The 17941-nt window shown below is 34.7% G+C and overlaps 2 protein-coding genes across 13 annotated transcripts in view; one reads left to right on the plus strand and one right to left on the minus strand.

The window, feature by feature from the left end:
* The window catches only part of LOC121874898 (glutamic acid-rich protein-like), a 116809-nt gene extending 104913 nt beyond the window's left edge, over nt 1–11896 (plus strand). For all 12 annotated transcript variants that reach the window (XM_042379234.1, XM_042379236.1, XM_042379237.1 and 9 more), the window contains 2 exons: nt 3192–3262; nt 7965–11896. In XM_042379234.1, coding sequence (XP_042235168.1) covers nt 3192–3262; nt 7965–8519 — 626 coding nt within the window. In that variant the 3' untranslated portion in view covers nt 8520–11896. The remainder of the gene's footprint in view (nt 1–3191; nt 3263–7964) is intronic.
* Nucleotides 11897–14313: 2417 nt separating this feature from the next.
* The window catches only part of LOC121874901, a 31059-nt gene continuing 27431 nt past the window's right edge, over nt 14314–17941 (minus strand). Inside the window, exon 5 of the mRNA XM_042379240.1 lies at nt 14314–17881. Within this exon, the coding sequence (XP_042235174.1) occupies nt 17677–17881 (205 nt within the window). The 3' untranslated portion in view covers nt 14314–17676. The remainder of the gene's footprint in view (nt 17882–17941) is intronic.

Genomic DNA, 17941 nt, shown 5'->3' on the forward strand with positions numbered 1-17941 from the left:
ATGGTTTTATTACATTAAATACAGTACAGGTTGTGCCTCTCTAGTCCGGCATTCTGTGGTCCGGAAACTCCCGTGGTCCGGAACGATTTTAGTTTGTCCAATAGGCAGCTTTTTTTTTTTTTTTTTTACTTATCTGAATTATTATATATTACAGGAGTATTAAATTTTGCCCCACAGGCCCCAATGTGGGTCAGTGACCTATGCCCGGTGGGCTAATCCTTAAAAAAAAAAAGCCGAGGAAATTAAAGTGTTTGTTTACATCCGCAGTTCGTGTTTCTCTGCTTGTCTATACAGAGTACAACATTTAACCCTTCAATATATATGAGCAGTAAATAAGTGTTGCTTTCATATTCTTATGTAGAGTAATGATGATATGTTTTTACATGTGCGCACTTACATGCGCGCAGTCTCACTTTTTTTTTTACCAATAATGGTTAGCTACTTATATTGTTCCATTTATTAGCATTAAATAACATTACAGGTACTTCAAACAACCATATTAATTCTTTTACATTAATATTACTACAGCTAAAATCGGGGTCTTATTTTCTTCAGTTTTATATGTAGAACCAATCAGTCACTGGTTTTGTAAGCTTTAACATAAACAATGCCGGCAGCCATCTCGTCTCCTCTAATATTCCACCTATTATTAATAAATTGTATTGTTAATTTTGCACACACAAACATTAATTCAATAAAAACAAATTCAGAAACATTAATTAAAATATATATGAACAGTAAATAAGTGTTGCTTTCATATTCTTATGTAAAGTAATGACGATATGTTTTCACGTGTGCGCATGCGCACTTACATACGCAATCTCTCTTTTTTCTTTACCATTATCGTTAGCTACTTCTATTGTTCCATTTATTAACATTAAATAACATTACTTAAAACAACCATATTAATTTTACTACAGCTACAGCCAAGGTCTTATTTTCTTCAGTCTTATATGTAGAACCAGTCAGTCACTGGTTTTGTAATCAACGAAAACAATGCTGTGTCATTTCCTCGTGTGTTTTAATATTCTACTTATTATTAATGAATTGTATTGCTCATTTTGCACACATAAACATTAATTCAATAAAAAGACATTCAGTAACAAACAATAATGAATCTTTTGTACATAAGAGAAATTACGCTGTTTACACGATTATGCACGTCGTCTGCACGTTGGCGGGCTGTTCAAACCCGTCGAAATTCAAGTTTCCGCCGTCAAAATTTTTATTTATTTATTTTTTTGTGTGTTCCAATAAAATACGTTAAGAATTAAAAACTCGCGAAATTTGAGAAGCTACTATACGACATTTAACCCTTCAATATGTCTTCAAAGAGACTATGATGCAGAGAAAGTGGTGCTAGTGCTTCCAAGCATAAGCACAAGTCACTACCTGTCCAGGAAAAGGGTGAATTCCCATGGTCCGGCACCGGTCAGGTCCCGAGGTTGCCGGACTCGAGAGGTACAACCTGTATATGCATTTACCATATTAGGTAAAATATTATTATGTTAACTGTGTCGCTGGTCTGTTGTTATCAGTATAGTACAGGTGGTTGGTTCATTATCAACATCACAGGTGTTGCTCTTCATGGTCATAAATTCAACGTACCGGAAATGCATTAATACATTTAATATCAGAGACCTGTCGTAATAATTTTTTGCTCATAAAATAGGATTTGTGGCCATCAATTTTATTTGCTAATATTTTACTGTGCAGTCCAGTATATGACTGTATATAAGAATAACTTTACTCTATGATGTGAAAGAGAATATGATGTGCTATTTCAGTAGTATCATTTGTTACTAAATGAGAATTGTTAAATAAATAGAGGCTTATTAATTTTTGTGCATGAGATGGAAAATAGTAATGTTTCCTGCAGTGTTTCACAGTACAGTACAGAACAATGGTGATGTATGGGCAGAGTGAAACTTTATACCTCAGTGGCACCATCCTTCAGTGTACACCAGCTCCTGTAAAAACTTTACTGTGCTGGTACCCAGACAGGTGTCCATTAGTAAATTTACCAACAAGACTTGAACATTAAAATAAGCAGATTAGGTTTGCATTAATCATGTAGCTACTGCACATAGATACTATTTCCTGCCTCCCAGTTTACTGTCCTCATATGAGGTTGTAAAGAGACTGTTGTGTGCATCTTATGGTTCTGGGTCTTATAAGTTAGTGATATTGAGTGTATATATTTATAATGTCTTAGTTTTAACATAGGGAAAATAGTCCATTTTATGACTTAAGGACTCAGTAGGTTGACAGTTTTCTTGTTTGCTATTCCACCATTTCAATGAGTGATTAGAACAGACTTTAATCAGCAGATGTAACTTAGTTAATTAGTTCTGAATTATCTTGATAATTATTACTATAACAGCACAGAATGAAAAATAGTGTTATCACTTCAGATCCACAAAAGTTTATATTGAAGATACACAATTACTTAACAAGTTGCTTAAATCCAGGTTCGGTTTACATATTTTTAAAAGTTCATACAAAGGAATTATTAACCTAATCTCTGTAATGTCAAGTTTAGTTTGGAATATTTAAGACACTGGACAGTGCACAACAAATGACTATTTAACATGCATTAAACTTTAGTATTAGATCAAAAGAGAATACATGTACAGTATTTAAAGAACAACTTCTGATGTGAGTCACTGTGAGAGGCTGTGATGCAGTTCATCCATGGGAGTGAGACACAAGGTGTTAGGAACAGTGTGTAGCTAATAACTACCTTTAATTATCTTGGTTGGGGATTTATGAGAACAGCAGTTTTGTACTCTATATCTGACACTGAAGTGACGTACCGTACTACAGTATAGAGTACACACTAACCATTGTTATTATTCTGGCATGTACTGTAAGGACAATATTTATAGCTATTAAATTTTGGATGTTTAAAGAGAGAATGGAAATTGCTCGTCAAATTTCCTCACCATCATCATAATGTTATTTGTACTACCTACTGTAGTATTGTTTTGTATTGTTATTAAGTTTGATTTACTATTACAGTAGAGGTTAGAGTAATCAGTAGTGGCCGACATTTATGTAGAATACCCTATAAAATCCTGTTGATTTTGTATGTCTTAATTTGCTGTACTTGCAGAAAATGTCTCTTTGAATATAGTAGTCTGATAATAGATGGTTTGGTTCTTGCTTCTATCATGTGTTGTGTGTTCCAGATGAAGATAACGTGCGTGCTCCCCTCGCCCCTAAAGAGAAGTTGTCTGACAAGGAGCCTACTACAGCAAAGGTAAGGAAGTGTGTGTGTGTGTATGTGGACCTGTGCACCTTGTTCATATATCATAAATAAGGCTTTTAGATAAAAGAAAATAATATTGTTTCTTTTTAGGGAAAGTCATACATCTTGTACAGGTTGACAACCCTTTATCCGAAATTCCGAAAACCGAAAAGCTCTAAAAACCGAAAGTTTTTTGTGGGGCAATTTTTTTTTTTTTTTTAACAGAGATTAGCCCACCCGGGCATAAATCACTGACTCACATCGGGGCCTGGTGGGCGAAAATGTAATAGTAATAATAATTATAATAATAATAATTATAGTAAATAAAATTGTTAATTAAAATACTGTACGCCAAAATAAAATAATAATGATAACAATAATAATAATACAGTAGTACCCCGATTTACGCGGTCAATTGAACCCACAGGGTACCGTGGAAAGTGAAAACCGCGTAAAGTGAACAACAGAACATATGGGATTAATTCCAATAGAGACTGGCCCGACCCCCAAACTTCACTTTTTCCAACACAATACCTATGTTGTAGTAAAAATAACATCTAAATTTTATGATGGTATGCTCACACAATTAATATTTAAGAGAAATACAGTCGCCAGGTTAATGTCCATTCAAATAATGGACTCAAATCCCCCCACCCCCTCTTCCCAGCTCACTAGCTCCTACCTCTCTGAGAAATGTTTGGGTGAAACCACTAGATTTTAACGTTTAGTAATAAATAATACCTCAGACTAAAGTTAGGATAATATAATTGACATTTCTGGATTCCTTGCAGGTCAGGGAATATTTTGAATGTAAACTTCATATATTTTGCACAAAAGATAAAATATTTGCTTTGTGTAAACCAAATTATTACATTAGATCTAAAATTTGTATGTCTAATGCAAAATCCATGATGTTTATATTCAAAATGATCATCATATTGTAAGAATTCCAGCAATGTAAATTATATTCTGGCCGAGTAATTTGTATGAATTTTATGAGCTAAAACAAATATCTTCAGGTAATAAAAAAAAAAATATTCTTCACGACACTATCTGTCAATCAAAGTACCCCACCTTGCCTCCCCCCCTCCTCACACTCACGCCAGCTGGGTGGTCGGTCCCAACCCTCCCCCCCCCCACCCCCCACCTTCCCTCCCTACCAGAGAAATGTTTGGGTGAAAAAACTAGATTTTAACTTTTAGTAATAAATAATACCTCAGACTAAAGTTGATAATATAAGTGACATTTCTGGATTCCTTGCAGGTCAGGGAATATTTTGAATGTAAACTTCATATATTTTGCACAAAAGATAAAATATTTGCTTTGTGTAAACCAAATTATTACATTAGATCTAAAATTTGTATGTCTAATGCAAAATCCATGATGTTAATATTCAAAATGATCATCATATTGTAATAATTCCAGCAATGTAAATTATATTCTGGCTGGGTAATTTGTATGAATTTTATGAGCTAAAACAAATATCTTCAGTAAATAAACAAAGAAATATTCTTCAAGGACACTATCTGTCAATCAAAATACCCCACCTCCGCCCTCCCTCCCTTCCTACCCCCCACCCCCCACCTTCCCTCCCTACCAGAGAAGCAATTGGGAAAAATAGTATATTTACATTTTTAGTAATAAATAATAACCCAGACTAAAGTTAGGATAATATAATTGACATTTCTAGATTCCTTGCAGGTCAGGGAATATTTTGAATGTAAACTTCATATATTTTGCACTAACGATAAAATATTTGCTTTGTGTAAACCAAATTATTACATTAGATCTAAAATTTGTATGTCTAATGCAAAATCCATGATGTTTATATTCAAAATGATCATCATATTGTAAGAATTCCAGCAATGTAAATTATATTCTGGCCGGGTAATTTGTATGAATTTTATGAGCTAAAACAAATATCTTCAGTAAATAAACAAAGAAATATTCTTCAAGGACACTATCTGTCAATCAAAATACCCCACCTCCGCCCTCCCTCCCTTCCTACCCCCCACCTTCCCTCCCTACCAGAGAAGCGATTGGGAGAAAATAGTATATTTACATTTTTAGTAATAAATAATAACCCAGACTAAAGTTAGGATAATATAATTGACATTTCTAGATTCCTTGCAGGTCAGGGAATATTTTGAATGTAAACTTCATATATTTTGCACTAACGATAAAATATTTGCTTTGTGTAAACCAAATTATTACATTAGATCTAAAATTTGTATGTCTAATGCAAAATCCATGATGTTTATATTCAAAATGATCATCATATTGTAAGAATTCCAGCAATGTAAATTATATTCTGGCAGGGTAATTTGTATGAATTTTATGAGCTAAATAAAAAAAAATAAAAAATAAAATTATACTTCACCACGTATATGAGTAGATGCACCGCGGAAAGTGAAAGTCCAAGTCCGGTTCTGGCAAGGTACCGTGTAAATGAGAAATCAAATGAGAAATCAGAAATTGAGGAAAGTGAAACCGTGTAAAGCGGGGTAATACTGTAGTAATAATAAAATATAATAATAAAATTAATAATAATAATAATAATAACAATAATAATGTAATAAAATAATAACATTATTATTATTATTATATTATTATTATAACATTTTCGACCCCCCCCCAGGCCCTGATGTGGGTCAGTGATCTATGCCCGGGTGGGCTTAAAAAAAAAAAATTGAGTGACTTAAAGGCAAGGAATAGTCACAACGATCTAAACGACTCACAAAAGAAATGTGTTTTGGTCGCCATGCTGACCTAAAGTCGTATAAGAAAATGTCCCAAATACAATAATTGAGACATAACAAAATAAAAGTCACTCTACTTCATCACTGTGCTATTAAGTACAAATACCATATATAATATCCTTGCGGAGGTGAGTATTTCAGCAATTAGAACACAAATTCGCGGAGCTTCCCTTTGTGTGTTTTATAGCTGAATCGCCGGCAAGAGATGTGCTTCGCAGTGTGCATGGAGGCTGGTTGAGGGAAGGACTTTCAAAATAGCAATTAAATGCCAGGTAGCGACGTGTCCTCCTAATATTACTTATTAAGTAATTATTAGATGTTTTAATTGCCTGTATGTTGGCCTGGCAAATTGGCTAGGAATTAACATACCTAGATAGCATTGCTGAGCGTCGCATTCAGAGCATTGAACAAAAAAATTAAATTCTGAAAACCGAAAAATTCCGAAATCCGAAATGCCTCTGGCCCCAAGGATTTCGGATAAGGGATTGTCAACCTGTAGTACATTTGGTCATGCTGAGGGTCTAGTTGTGGCTCACAGCTTTGGGATATTCACTAAAAGTTTTGTTTCATTTGTAGAGTACAAAGGTATATAAACTTTGAATATACTAATAAAATGACTGGTAAACCCTGTGGCTTCTGTGCCTTTGGGAAAATCAACAAAACTTCAAGAATTATATTTGATGTTTGTAGGAATGACCTGTTTAATAATTTCAAACTTGAGTACAGTACAGCTCCTCCCCGACTTATGACGGGGTTAGGGACCCAAATCCAGGTCATAAGTCGAAATGGTCGTAAGTCGAAAATGCTTAAATAATACATAGAAAATCTAAAATGGGTGTATCTTTTTCTTCTCTGCACCACAAAACTCTCACTTTTAAGCTTGCCAGCCATTTTAAAGTGAATTACAAACGAAAATTTTGTCAGTACACTGACGTTGGGACTCGAAAATACGTAATTTGACAAAATTTTGGTACGATTGAGGCAGGTCGTAAGTGCGGGTGGTCGTAAGTCGAGTTGGTCGTAAGTCGAGGAGGAGTTGTATACTGTATAGAGTATGTGTATTACTGAGTGCTTTGATCCTACTAAACTCAAATTTCAGTGACAGTTTTTGTCAATTTGCCAAAGCACAGATTGTCAAAATACAGTCGACCCTCGTTAAAACGGACTAATAGGGGGGAAGGATGTCTGTTTTAGCCGATTGTCCGAATTAACCGATTTAGGGGTTAATATTGCATAATATTGCATTATATTTCAAAGAAAATGCAGTGAGTTTGTCCTTAGCCTTGTGTATGTCCGAAACTGTTTGCTTTTTAACACCATACTCGTCACAAACTCTAGCCACCGAAGCACCAGCCTCTAACTTCCAGTTTCTGGTTCACAGAAAGGGTCACATACTTCCTCTTCGGCATATTACTCCCCCTTGAAGACGTGATGTAAAATACAAGGCTGAAAGATGCCTAATCACTGAAATATCAACAAGAATTGCAGGGCAACACAACACTGATACTCGAATATGGCGCTAAGTCAACAATGACTGGCGGTCTGGCGCGCGCGCGCCATCTATCGGACAATCCCAGAACCAGAAATTTGACACGGACAGTCCCTCGCTTAATTCAGATTTCGTCCGATTTATCCGATATCCGGATTAAAGGGGTCCGTTTTAACGAGGGTTGACTGTACCGTATACCAGTACTGTACTTGCTGTTTTCTATGTAAATTCAATCATTATTTTCTTGCTACTCCAATGGATTTGCATTCTGCACATTAACCACTTAACTTCTGGGATATCAGATGGTTTTATTCAATTAAGAGGCGACACCATACACAAAGGGTTAAAATAATTGTGTTTTGGAAAATCTTTAAAGAGACATTTTTATTTTACCAGTAAATAGTATGTGTTATAATAATGTGCTCATTTTATTTTCACATAATGTATGTATTAATGATTTTTAAAGAGCGAGGCTACCCAACTACAAAGTCAGAAGGCTGTAAAACATGTTAAGCATGAGGAAGAAGAAGAAGAAGAGGAGGAGGAAGAAGAGGAAGAGGAGGAGGAGGAAGAGGAGGAGGAGGAAGAAGAAGAAGAAGAAGAAGAAGAAGAAGAAGAAGAAGAAGATGAAGAGGAGGAGGAAGAGGAGGAGGTTAAACAAGAAGTAAAAAAACAAGAAGTGAAAAAACAAGAAGTGAAAAAAGTTAACGTAGAAAAGGAACAGGAACCAGAAAGTGAAGAAGAGGAAGAAGAAGAAGAAGAAGAAGAAGAAGAAGAAGAAGAAGAAGAAGAAGAGCAGGAGGAAGAAGAGGAGGAGGAAGAGGAAGAAGAAGCAGAAGAGGAAGAAGAAGAGGAAGAAGACAAAGAAGAACACGTTGCACCATCCAAGCAGCAGCCACAGCCTAAGACCACACAACAATCTTCAACTAAGGACGAGACGCCTGCACACAGTACACCCACACAACCATCCACCACAGCCACAAAAGAAGACACTGAACAATTGCATTCAAATAAAGAGTGAAACAAGTTTACGTTTATAAGAAGGCTAGTGGCAAAATAAATATGTTACAGATGAACATCATATAGGAAATTCCCTATTGTGGATGTCATGAACTGTACTGTATGTCCATTAATTGTGTCCAGTTTAGTTGTAAAGTGAACACTAATATGCATTAGTTATACAGTATATATATATATATATATATATATATATATATATATATATATATATATATATATATATATATATATATATATATATATATATATATATATATATATATATATATATATACAGTATATATATATATATATATACATATACAGTATATGCTTACCCGAGCAAACGTTGTTGAAGATAGTGACCCTTTTTATTCTCCGACCATAAATCACTATTGCACTGTAAATCAAAGCAAGGACCGAGGGTCTCCTCAAACACCAGTTAATTATCTTGTGATTGTGATCCTCAGTGTATGTAATCAAGTATATGTACGTATAAGCAAGATGTCGAGTGCTTCAATATACAAAGAGAATGTCGTTCTATTTGTATGGTTAACTCTGTGATAATATGTTCTGGCTTGAATATTATGCACACCTTTCCAATGGTGAGGCAAGAGGTGATTGACTGATGACAGCTCTGATAAATATTTTCATATTTGCTACATATAAAAAATAATAGATTTATCTTGATTGTAAAACACAAACTTTCATCATAGGTTGTACAAGTGTTGGCAGAATATAAATAAAGTTACTTTACCTGGTTATCATGGCCTCTTGCATGCTAGATACATTTCTCTGTATATTTTCTCTTTTGCTGAATTTTAGAAAGATTATGCATGCACCTCCGCCCTGCTTAATGCATTAAATCACTTGTATGTACTGAAGCAGTCATCCAGCAGAGGGACGCTTGATCCTCAAGATCACTGCTACATATATTAAAATTTGCATTAGTAGTGACTCAAAATATTATATAAATACACAAATGAAGTATTTCACGAAAACTAATAAGAATATATATTATTTTTGGGGGGATCTGTCAAGAACTTTCCTTCATTATCTGTAAATCATTGGTAAATTTCAAGGAAAAAAATACTGTATATTAGCTGCTCAATTATAAAATCACCTTCAGGTTTAAAAGACACCAAGGAGCTCACAAAATCTACTTGGTTGTTTTTATTGTGCATGTATGTCTTTCAGTTGCCTCACAATCTGGTAAAAGTACCGTAATGATGACATTCATCACTACTTTTAATGTAAGATGGTATGGGAGAGTTTATGTGAGATTTAAGTAGTTTAATATATTAAATAGCTTCAACTGCATCAAGAAATCATCTATGGTTGTGCAAAAGTTTGTTTCTTGCATAAATCCCATAGTATTTAATAATGCTCATCTAATACAGTAATAATCACATGTACTCTCACAGAATGTCATAATGATATGTACATTTGTCGGCTGCACTTGTTAACTTGACAGTGCATCGTCACCTGTATGTACAGTACTTATTCTTGATATCGTTATAAATTTAAATTATATATACTAGTATAAGAAGTTGTAGGAAGTACCAGGAATATTGCTGTGTGAGGGCATTGTGCACAACCTATCACTTCACCAAACAAGAACTTGAATAGGTAGACTTGTGTTCTAGTTTTGAAGGATACCATGTACTGTTTTTGTAAGAAGTGACATCCAGTGACTAACTTTTTTCCTGTCAGACTTATCTGCTATTCCAGAATCCACAGTAATTTGTAGTCTCCACATAGGGGTTTTATATTTTCAACAGTGCAAATGCCCAGGCTATGCATGACTACAGACTACCAAGAGAAATCTTTCTCCCACTTGCAAATCTTATAAATTGTATGTATTGGAAAATTTTCTAAGAGTAAATTTGATGACCATGTTCTGTAATATTTATCTGATTGTTTGAAAGTGAGAAGCAAATATTCAAGTTGATTCCAGATTATCAGGAGATTTCAGTCAGGGGAGAGGATTTGTTAAGCATTTCTTCCATTAGCTATTAATAGAACAACATCTCAAGGTGAGTGAAGGTCTCTGTAATGGTTGTCGTCTATCAGCCAGGATTAATATACATTACATATAGTTTATATATTTAAGTCCTCTGCGGTTATGATATGATTTTCTTGTTAAAGGTTGTATGGTGATTGTAGGTGAGTATTGTTTCTGCTGCCCATGATGAATGTAGCAAAGCCTTTCCATGGGTACTTGATACTTACAGTGTATTACCGTATATATTAATGAATGATTTTGCATTTAACCTTGGTAGCAAGTTAGAAATGTCCAGGTCAGTTATCATCCCAGTTACTTTTCATTTTTAATTCACAACATACATTCAGGTATTATTTTTTCTATAATACCTAAAACATTTTGTTAAACAGTTCCTGCATTTGTGTTTGTCAACTTATAAAGAAAAGTTTCTTTGAATTATTTTAGTGGAATAGCAAACTGTGGAAGACTGTAGATCCACAATATTTAATGTTTTCATGATTATCATTAATGGATTGTTATGAGTTTTATTGAAGCAGATTGTACATTTACCATATGTGAATCTTGAAAAAAATTGACAAGCTTAGTATTTTCTGTTAAAGGAAGAAATCTTTAAAAATCAATCTAGAAATATACAGTACAGTATAGGCAGAAAAATCTGAAAGTCAGCCATATCGTATACTGTAGCTAGGCAGTACCTGTACTGTAGTATAACAGGTCTCATACAATATACAGTATATATAGATTGTGTCAGTTTTCATTTAATGCCAGTATGTAACTTTGAGTAGAATAATGATAATACTGTTCTGGTTATATACAAATATTCACTGAATAGTTTTACACTTTGTAAAAATAAAAATAAGAAAAAAAAATTGTAGATTGAACATAAAACATCAGGTACAGTAGTCAGTGATGTAATTGTTTTCCACAGGTGAAGCCTCCAATTATTTTTCAAAACAGTATTTTCTAATTGCTTAAGAAGTAAATTTGGGTACACCTCCTTACACATAAAATAGCAGTATGACTAGTTTTCATTGTTGCCTGTATGGTACTGTACCTATAGTGACTTATTTCCTTTTGTTACTCATATTTGTAATCTAAGTGCACCATTCAGTGATACCTAACTTTAACCTCTTCCCAAAGAATAGTGATTGTGCTCGGGCTTTTTCTGGTACCGTGCGTGAGGCTTCTATAGTGCCAGAGATGGCCCAGTAGAGTATGAGAACTTGAGGCACAATAATTGGTTGGTTTTGATTTAGTGTGCAGTAGTAAACAAGCAATATTATTAGTCATTCGTTATCTAGTCCAAGAGTATCTTCTAGTCAGTAACTGTTTATGTGTTTATGCAGAAAGATTTGTGAATCTGTACGTATTCAGTTAATAAAATATATCATACAGTACCATTTTATTTTTAGGATAATAAATAGCCAACTTTAATGATAGGTAAGTTTAATATAAATATACACACCTAGAAGAAGAGAATGTTTATAACTACAAGTCTACATCAATATTCTTAGATAAATATACTTAATATTTTTCTCTGTAATTCTGAACCTGACTAAACAATCTAAAAATCTCAAACTACAATCAACCAAACTGGAGTTTTACTTTATAAGGTTACTAGCCCTTCAGGCAGTTGTTTGTTCTTTACCTGTACTGTGTACATTATTACGACCTTTATTGTCCAGAGTTGGTACATAAGGAAACCTGTGATATTTGTTAGTGTCACACTGGGTAACACCCTTCTCACATGTGTCTCAGGCCAGGACTCAAACCCCTGACAGGGGGTCCCTGACTTACGAACGCCCGCCGATATTAACGGGGTTAAACTTGAAATTTACATTATTTTATTTACCTGATGACTTATTTTTTACTTTCATTTACAGTATTTTGTCATTCTATTTCTTCTTTTGTCTTAAATTAAGTGATTTTAGATGTATATAAGGACTTAGGCAATGATATAGTGGGATTTTAATAATTGTTCTGTAAGTACGGTATGCACATAGCATGTGATTCGACTTAAGAACGTCCCCAGGAATGGAACCCATTCGTAACCCAGGGACCCCCTATATACAGCAGTGAGAGATACGCTTGTTTCTGCTGTACCACCAACTCTTGACTACAACTTTTGGGAAACAAGTTTATTTCGCTCACCTGGAACTTTAAGATGCATTTGTGAATAACAGACAAGGGTTCATATTCCCTAAAATTAGTTTCAGCACAAAATGAATATTCTTTATCAACATTCAACTGAAGAGGTAGCTAATGAAAACTTTGAAATGGCAGTAGTATCCTTCACCACTTGATGAATTTACATACAAACTTTTATTTGGAATGGGTTTTGAGTTATGGATCATATGGCCTCACACAACCATTTCTCCATTCCCTACCAACTTTGTTGACCACTATATGATAAAAATATTTTTGTAAAATTATAATTTTGGTCATCCCTGTATTTAAATATCCAAACTAAACTAACCTAACCTAACTTAACCACCCTAACTTAACTTAACCATCCTAACCTAACCGGGGGGCGCAGACTCCCCCAAATTTAGCTGGATGACCAAAACGATAATAATACCAATATTTTTGTTTAAGAGGCATACAGCACCATACACATCTAATCCAATGCAATCTTTAAAACAACATAAAACAAGATATAAATTTCACTGGCTATGTTAATATGCCACACATCCTAGCATGGACACAACATTAAATATTATTAAAAACTTTAAGTGACAATTTCCTCTTTCTTCTTTGGCACTGCTATATAAAAGTAGAATTCTAAAACAACTATAAGGTGACAGAAGAACTCTACAGAGAAATTGCTGACTAAAAATTGTCAATAGGTTTGTAAAATACTATAGGCCGTTAGAAAGGTTCCTTATGGCAACAGCTTGGATTAACATTACAGGAATATATTAGATAGTCTAGGAAGTATTTGATGTGCTAAGTAATACTTCACTGAATCACATAAATGCCCACACCATTACATCAAATGTTATTTAATTAATGGCAAGATAATACATCCACAGTTTAGTTATACTGTACAGGTATACTGGCCTTTAATTCAACATGTACTAGTGCAGCACAGAAAACTCTTTGTTTCAGTGCTTATTTTATGTTAGTGTTTCTCTTAGTCATAGATGATGGTACTAGCACTCTGGTACCATACATAGATGTAAAGAGTAATAATGCCCTGACTGGTACAGTACTTAAGCATTATCAAGTGACAATTTACTCGTCTACACATTGGATTAAGAGTTCCCTCAGAGCATAGATCCTGGAGTTGTTTTCATATAACAGTACCTGTATTATTTTTACCCTTATAAAATGTATATAGAGTAGAAGTCCACATATCCACAGGCCCAAATAACCATTGGAACTGACCCTTGAGTATTAATATCCAGAATTCTTGCATCTCCTAATCAGGTAGCAACTCAATTATAAGCTTCTGTCCGTTAGTGGCCATCAAATATCAGAAAGGGGGTTCAATGAAGACAGCAATATAGCACTTCAATTTGTTTGGGGATTTCTTCCCACTTTGCCTTTTGGCTGTAACTTATTTATCTCTTCATTTTATATTCACAAGCTTGAAGCCACAGTAAGTTGCACAATAGTTGCCAGTTATTTTATTCTTTTAATTAACACATTATCCTTTTATTATACTGCAAAACTGTTCAATTCAAGACTAAACAGAACTTTAATAGTCACATTTTAATTTTATTTCTTGCTCATGGTGTTTGAGCTGGAATAACAATAACTAAAGGATGTGACTGGGAACTGGTTACATTATTATCACATCGTTATGTAAACTTATGATCATCCTGTCTCGTATCTACACATCTCAAAGCACACATGTACACACTTGTGACCCACAAACTTCTATGGTTACACTAATCACTGATAATTTTCAGCTACAGTTTTGCACTAGTCTACTCAAGCAAAATCATGTTTACTGTAAAACTTATATAGCTTACCTAAAATTTGTGTTGAGAAGAATGCCTAAGCAAAGTTATGTTGACTGTAGAAATATCTTAAATGTATGAGTCAGGAAAGGATAGTGTTGGCAGTGGTGCTTTACCAGTGAGGAAGCAGCAGCTTCTAGTATAATGTATTTATAGACTCTTTTACTATACTGTACCAACAATGCTAGGTAACAAGCAGCTTGTTCAGAGTTGATGAATGCAAACTGTATACTGGACAGTATACACTATCACATCAGTACTGGTATTCAAATTTGAGATTGTTAAGATAGGTTTCGGGTTAAAAGCTTAAGGACAGGAGTGTTCTTTGGTTTGGAACATTTTAAGGTAAAGAAATGGGTTACACACATCTCAGCTTTTAACAGGATCCTATACAAAATGGGCACCCTGTAGAGAGAATTCACATTTGCAAGAACATATATTGCCTTTGAAGTACAATAAGAGCTTACTGAATATGCAAAGGGCACACAAGGTACATACAGTAACACAGAGGGGACTCGTAGATATCTATAACATACTAATTCTGTAATTCTAAGGAACAGTTCACTTAGGATATGTGGATTTCTACCGCACCTTACAAGAATTATCCCACTACATTGGGAATACTGGAGTTGCTTAACTGAGTGTTCACGAAGGGAATTTTTTTTAAACCATTTTTGTGCTTATTTACAGTGGATACCATTATAGATTAATGGTGTAACAAACTCCTATGGTACCAGTTGTCAAAAAGTATTACCAAGGACTTTCAGGAAAATAAAATTTTTAAAGGGTAACAATCCAATCGTTTCTACCTGAACAGCTTGGAAATGAATAACTTAGCATTTCACCTCCATGAAAATGGACATTAACACATTTATTACAGGTTTATACTGTAGTTGAAAAGTGTAGGCTACATTGAGCTATAATTATGACTTCACAGCCATAGACCAAGAACATTGATCATTATCTCTTTAACGTATAGAGACGTGAGGTATTCAAGTTCTAATTTTGAGGATAACAACTCATGGAGAGGTATTTAAAACCTTTTCCAGATACGACAAAAAAAAATGGAAACCAAAGTACAATCACTCCCCAAAAATATCTTTACAATTTTGTGAATCAGACAGAATGTGACAACGTATGAAGGTTTATGACAACCCCACCGACACCACGGGATTCTCGGACTCTCGGTGTTCATTTTGAAACCCACCGAACCCCTCCATAAAGATACCTTTTGGAGCGAGAAACTGTACAGAGTTAAGGATGCCTGTCTGTATTATATATGTGGCTGACATGACCTGTTAACCTTCAAATATAAAATTAAAAAGAAACTCAAACAACAATACATCTTAAGTTACTTGGCAGGATATAACACAGATTGTAAAGCATGTACTATACATACAGTCAATTTTCCCTGATAAACACAATGTTATAATTATGAGACGCTGCGTCAGACAATAACGAGCTACATTTTTTTAAAGGAGAAATCAAGGCATCAAAGATTTTTGAACATGGAAAAATCCATAACATCACCAAATATTGTTTGATTTAGTGAATAATATCTCATTTTGTAGGAATTTTAACAGCTTATGATTGTGATTTTTTTTATGTAAAGGAGAAGATATGGTCACAAATGCAGCAATAAACACATAAATGGTACAAAGTAAAAGGTGTATTAACATGAATATAACAATTATGTTAAATAATTACTTCAGTACTAACAACTCATGTTTATACGCCTCACCTCTGTTCCTTTTCCTCTTTGTTGTCACGTCTCCGCACTCCTCTTACGCTTCGGTTCGGTAAATATCCAGACACCATTGGCTGATTATATTATCACTACAGTATCTGAGACACTCACTATTCACGAATGTTAAGCACAAAATACATCAGATTTATAAGCACGCGAGACATAAACATTAAACCACATGACAGAAGCTACATTATAAACATTAAACCACGTGGCAGGCTACATTGTAAACATTAAACCACGTGGCAGAGGCTCGCTGGACGCTGATTGGCTGCTGGTGTGAGGGAGGGTCAGTCCCCTTGAAGGGTTTTTAGTCCTTAGGTCAGTCTGACCAAAGTATGAACACTCAACTTTGCTTTGGCCTGCTGCTCACTGTCTTACGTCCAATATTGGCATTTTCTGTCCCCTTGAAACCTAGACACATTGGAATTTCAGTAGGATAATGACGATCAATGACGTTTTCGTCTACACCATTTTGTAGAGCATGAGACCATAGAAAACGGATTCTTGAAACCCAGGCGGGTTCGATACTGTCTCACGCAACGCCCCACAAAATGAGTTACAATAAATAATTGTAACATTACTAAATGAGCAACAATAAATATGTGAAGTCTAACAAGTGATCTGTCAAAACCCCTAATTACTACAAAATGCTTGGAAGACGAACGACCACACCTGGGTGAACAACTATAACTGAAAAGATGCATAGAAAGGTTAAAAAAAAAAAACATTTGAAGCTTCACACATGGTATTGGGGACCTCCTCCAGTCTTGTAAGCATGTGAGCAAATAACCCAAAGCTACTAAATGTTAATGGGAACTCAATTGAATAACGTAATTATCTGATATAATAACAGCTAGACTTGATATGTTTAAACCGGTATAAATTCTCATTTTAGTTCCACCAGTTATTGAGCTTTCTCATCTTTTAGTAGGTTTATTGAGCAAATAGTTGAAATTATGCTGCATCCTCGAGAGGACGCCCATTGATGCTTCATATACGGTATGTAGACTATTGTAAATATATGCTGCCATGTAAGTATTTTATTGTATACAACGCTTAAAACATTTTTGGCCAAAATATTCATTAGTGTTGTAATTCTCTGATCTGGTTACTATTGGTGTATAAACAATGTGGTAATAACCAAACGCTAAATATCTTAGATTTAAACACATTTACAAATGGATACCACAGTTCACACTGTCTCACCTATAAATTTGATGCCCAGTAATGACATATCACTAGCTTACGTATCACCAGAAGTTATGAAAGGTGAGTTGACTGATCATTATTCCAAACATACCCCAACAACGAGGAACGTACGTTGAACACCCTAAAAGAAAGTACAGTATCATATTCTAATTTTATGAATTTCACTCATCTTGGTTCTCCAAAGTTTAATGTAACTCCCTGTTTACTGCCCCATTTGTTTTTAACACTAACATATCACTAAATTGGGTGTTTATATGAGTTGCAAGTTCAACTTTGAAGAAATATACTGCCATACTTTCAGGACGGGCATGTTCAGGATACGATCTGCCGCCAGAGGACATTTAGGGTAAGCAACGGCACAGCCCTCAATAGGAGAAGTAAAACCCTGGCGAGCGGCCGTCATGTAGCGCCACATCAGAGAGTCTGAGGTCATCTCCACTGGTCCATGAGTCGATCTGTGGACACAAGAGTCTTCATTGTAAAGCTTCTTATTGTTTACTCATCGGACATGTCGA

The sequence above is a fragment of the Homarus americanus genome, unplaced genomic scaffold (assembly GCF_018991925.1).
Source record: "Homarus americanus isolate GMGI-L3 unplaced genomic scaffold, GMGI_Hamer_2.0 scaffold56009, whole genome shotgun sequence".
Lineage (NCBI taxonomy): Eukaryota > Metazoa > Arthropoda > Malacostraca > Decapoda > Nephropidae > Homarus > Homarus americanus.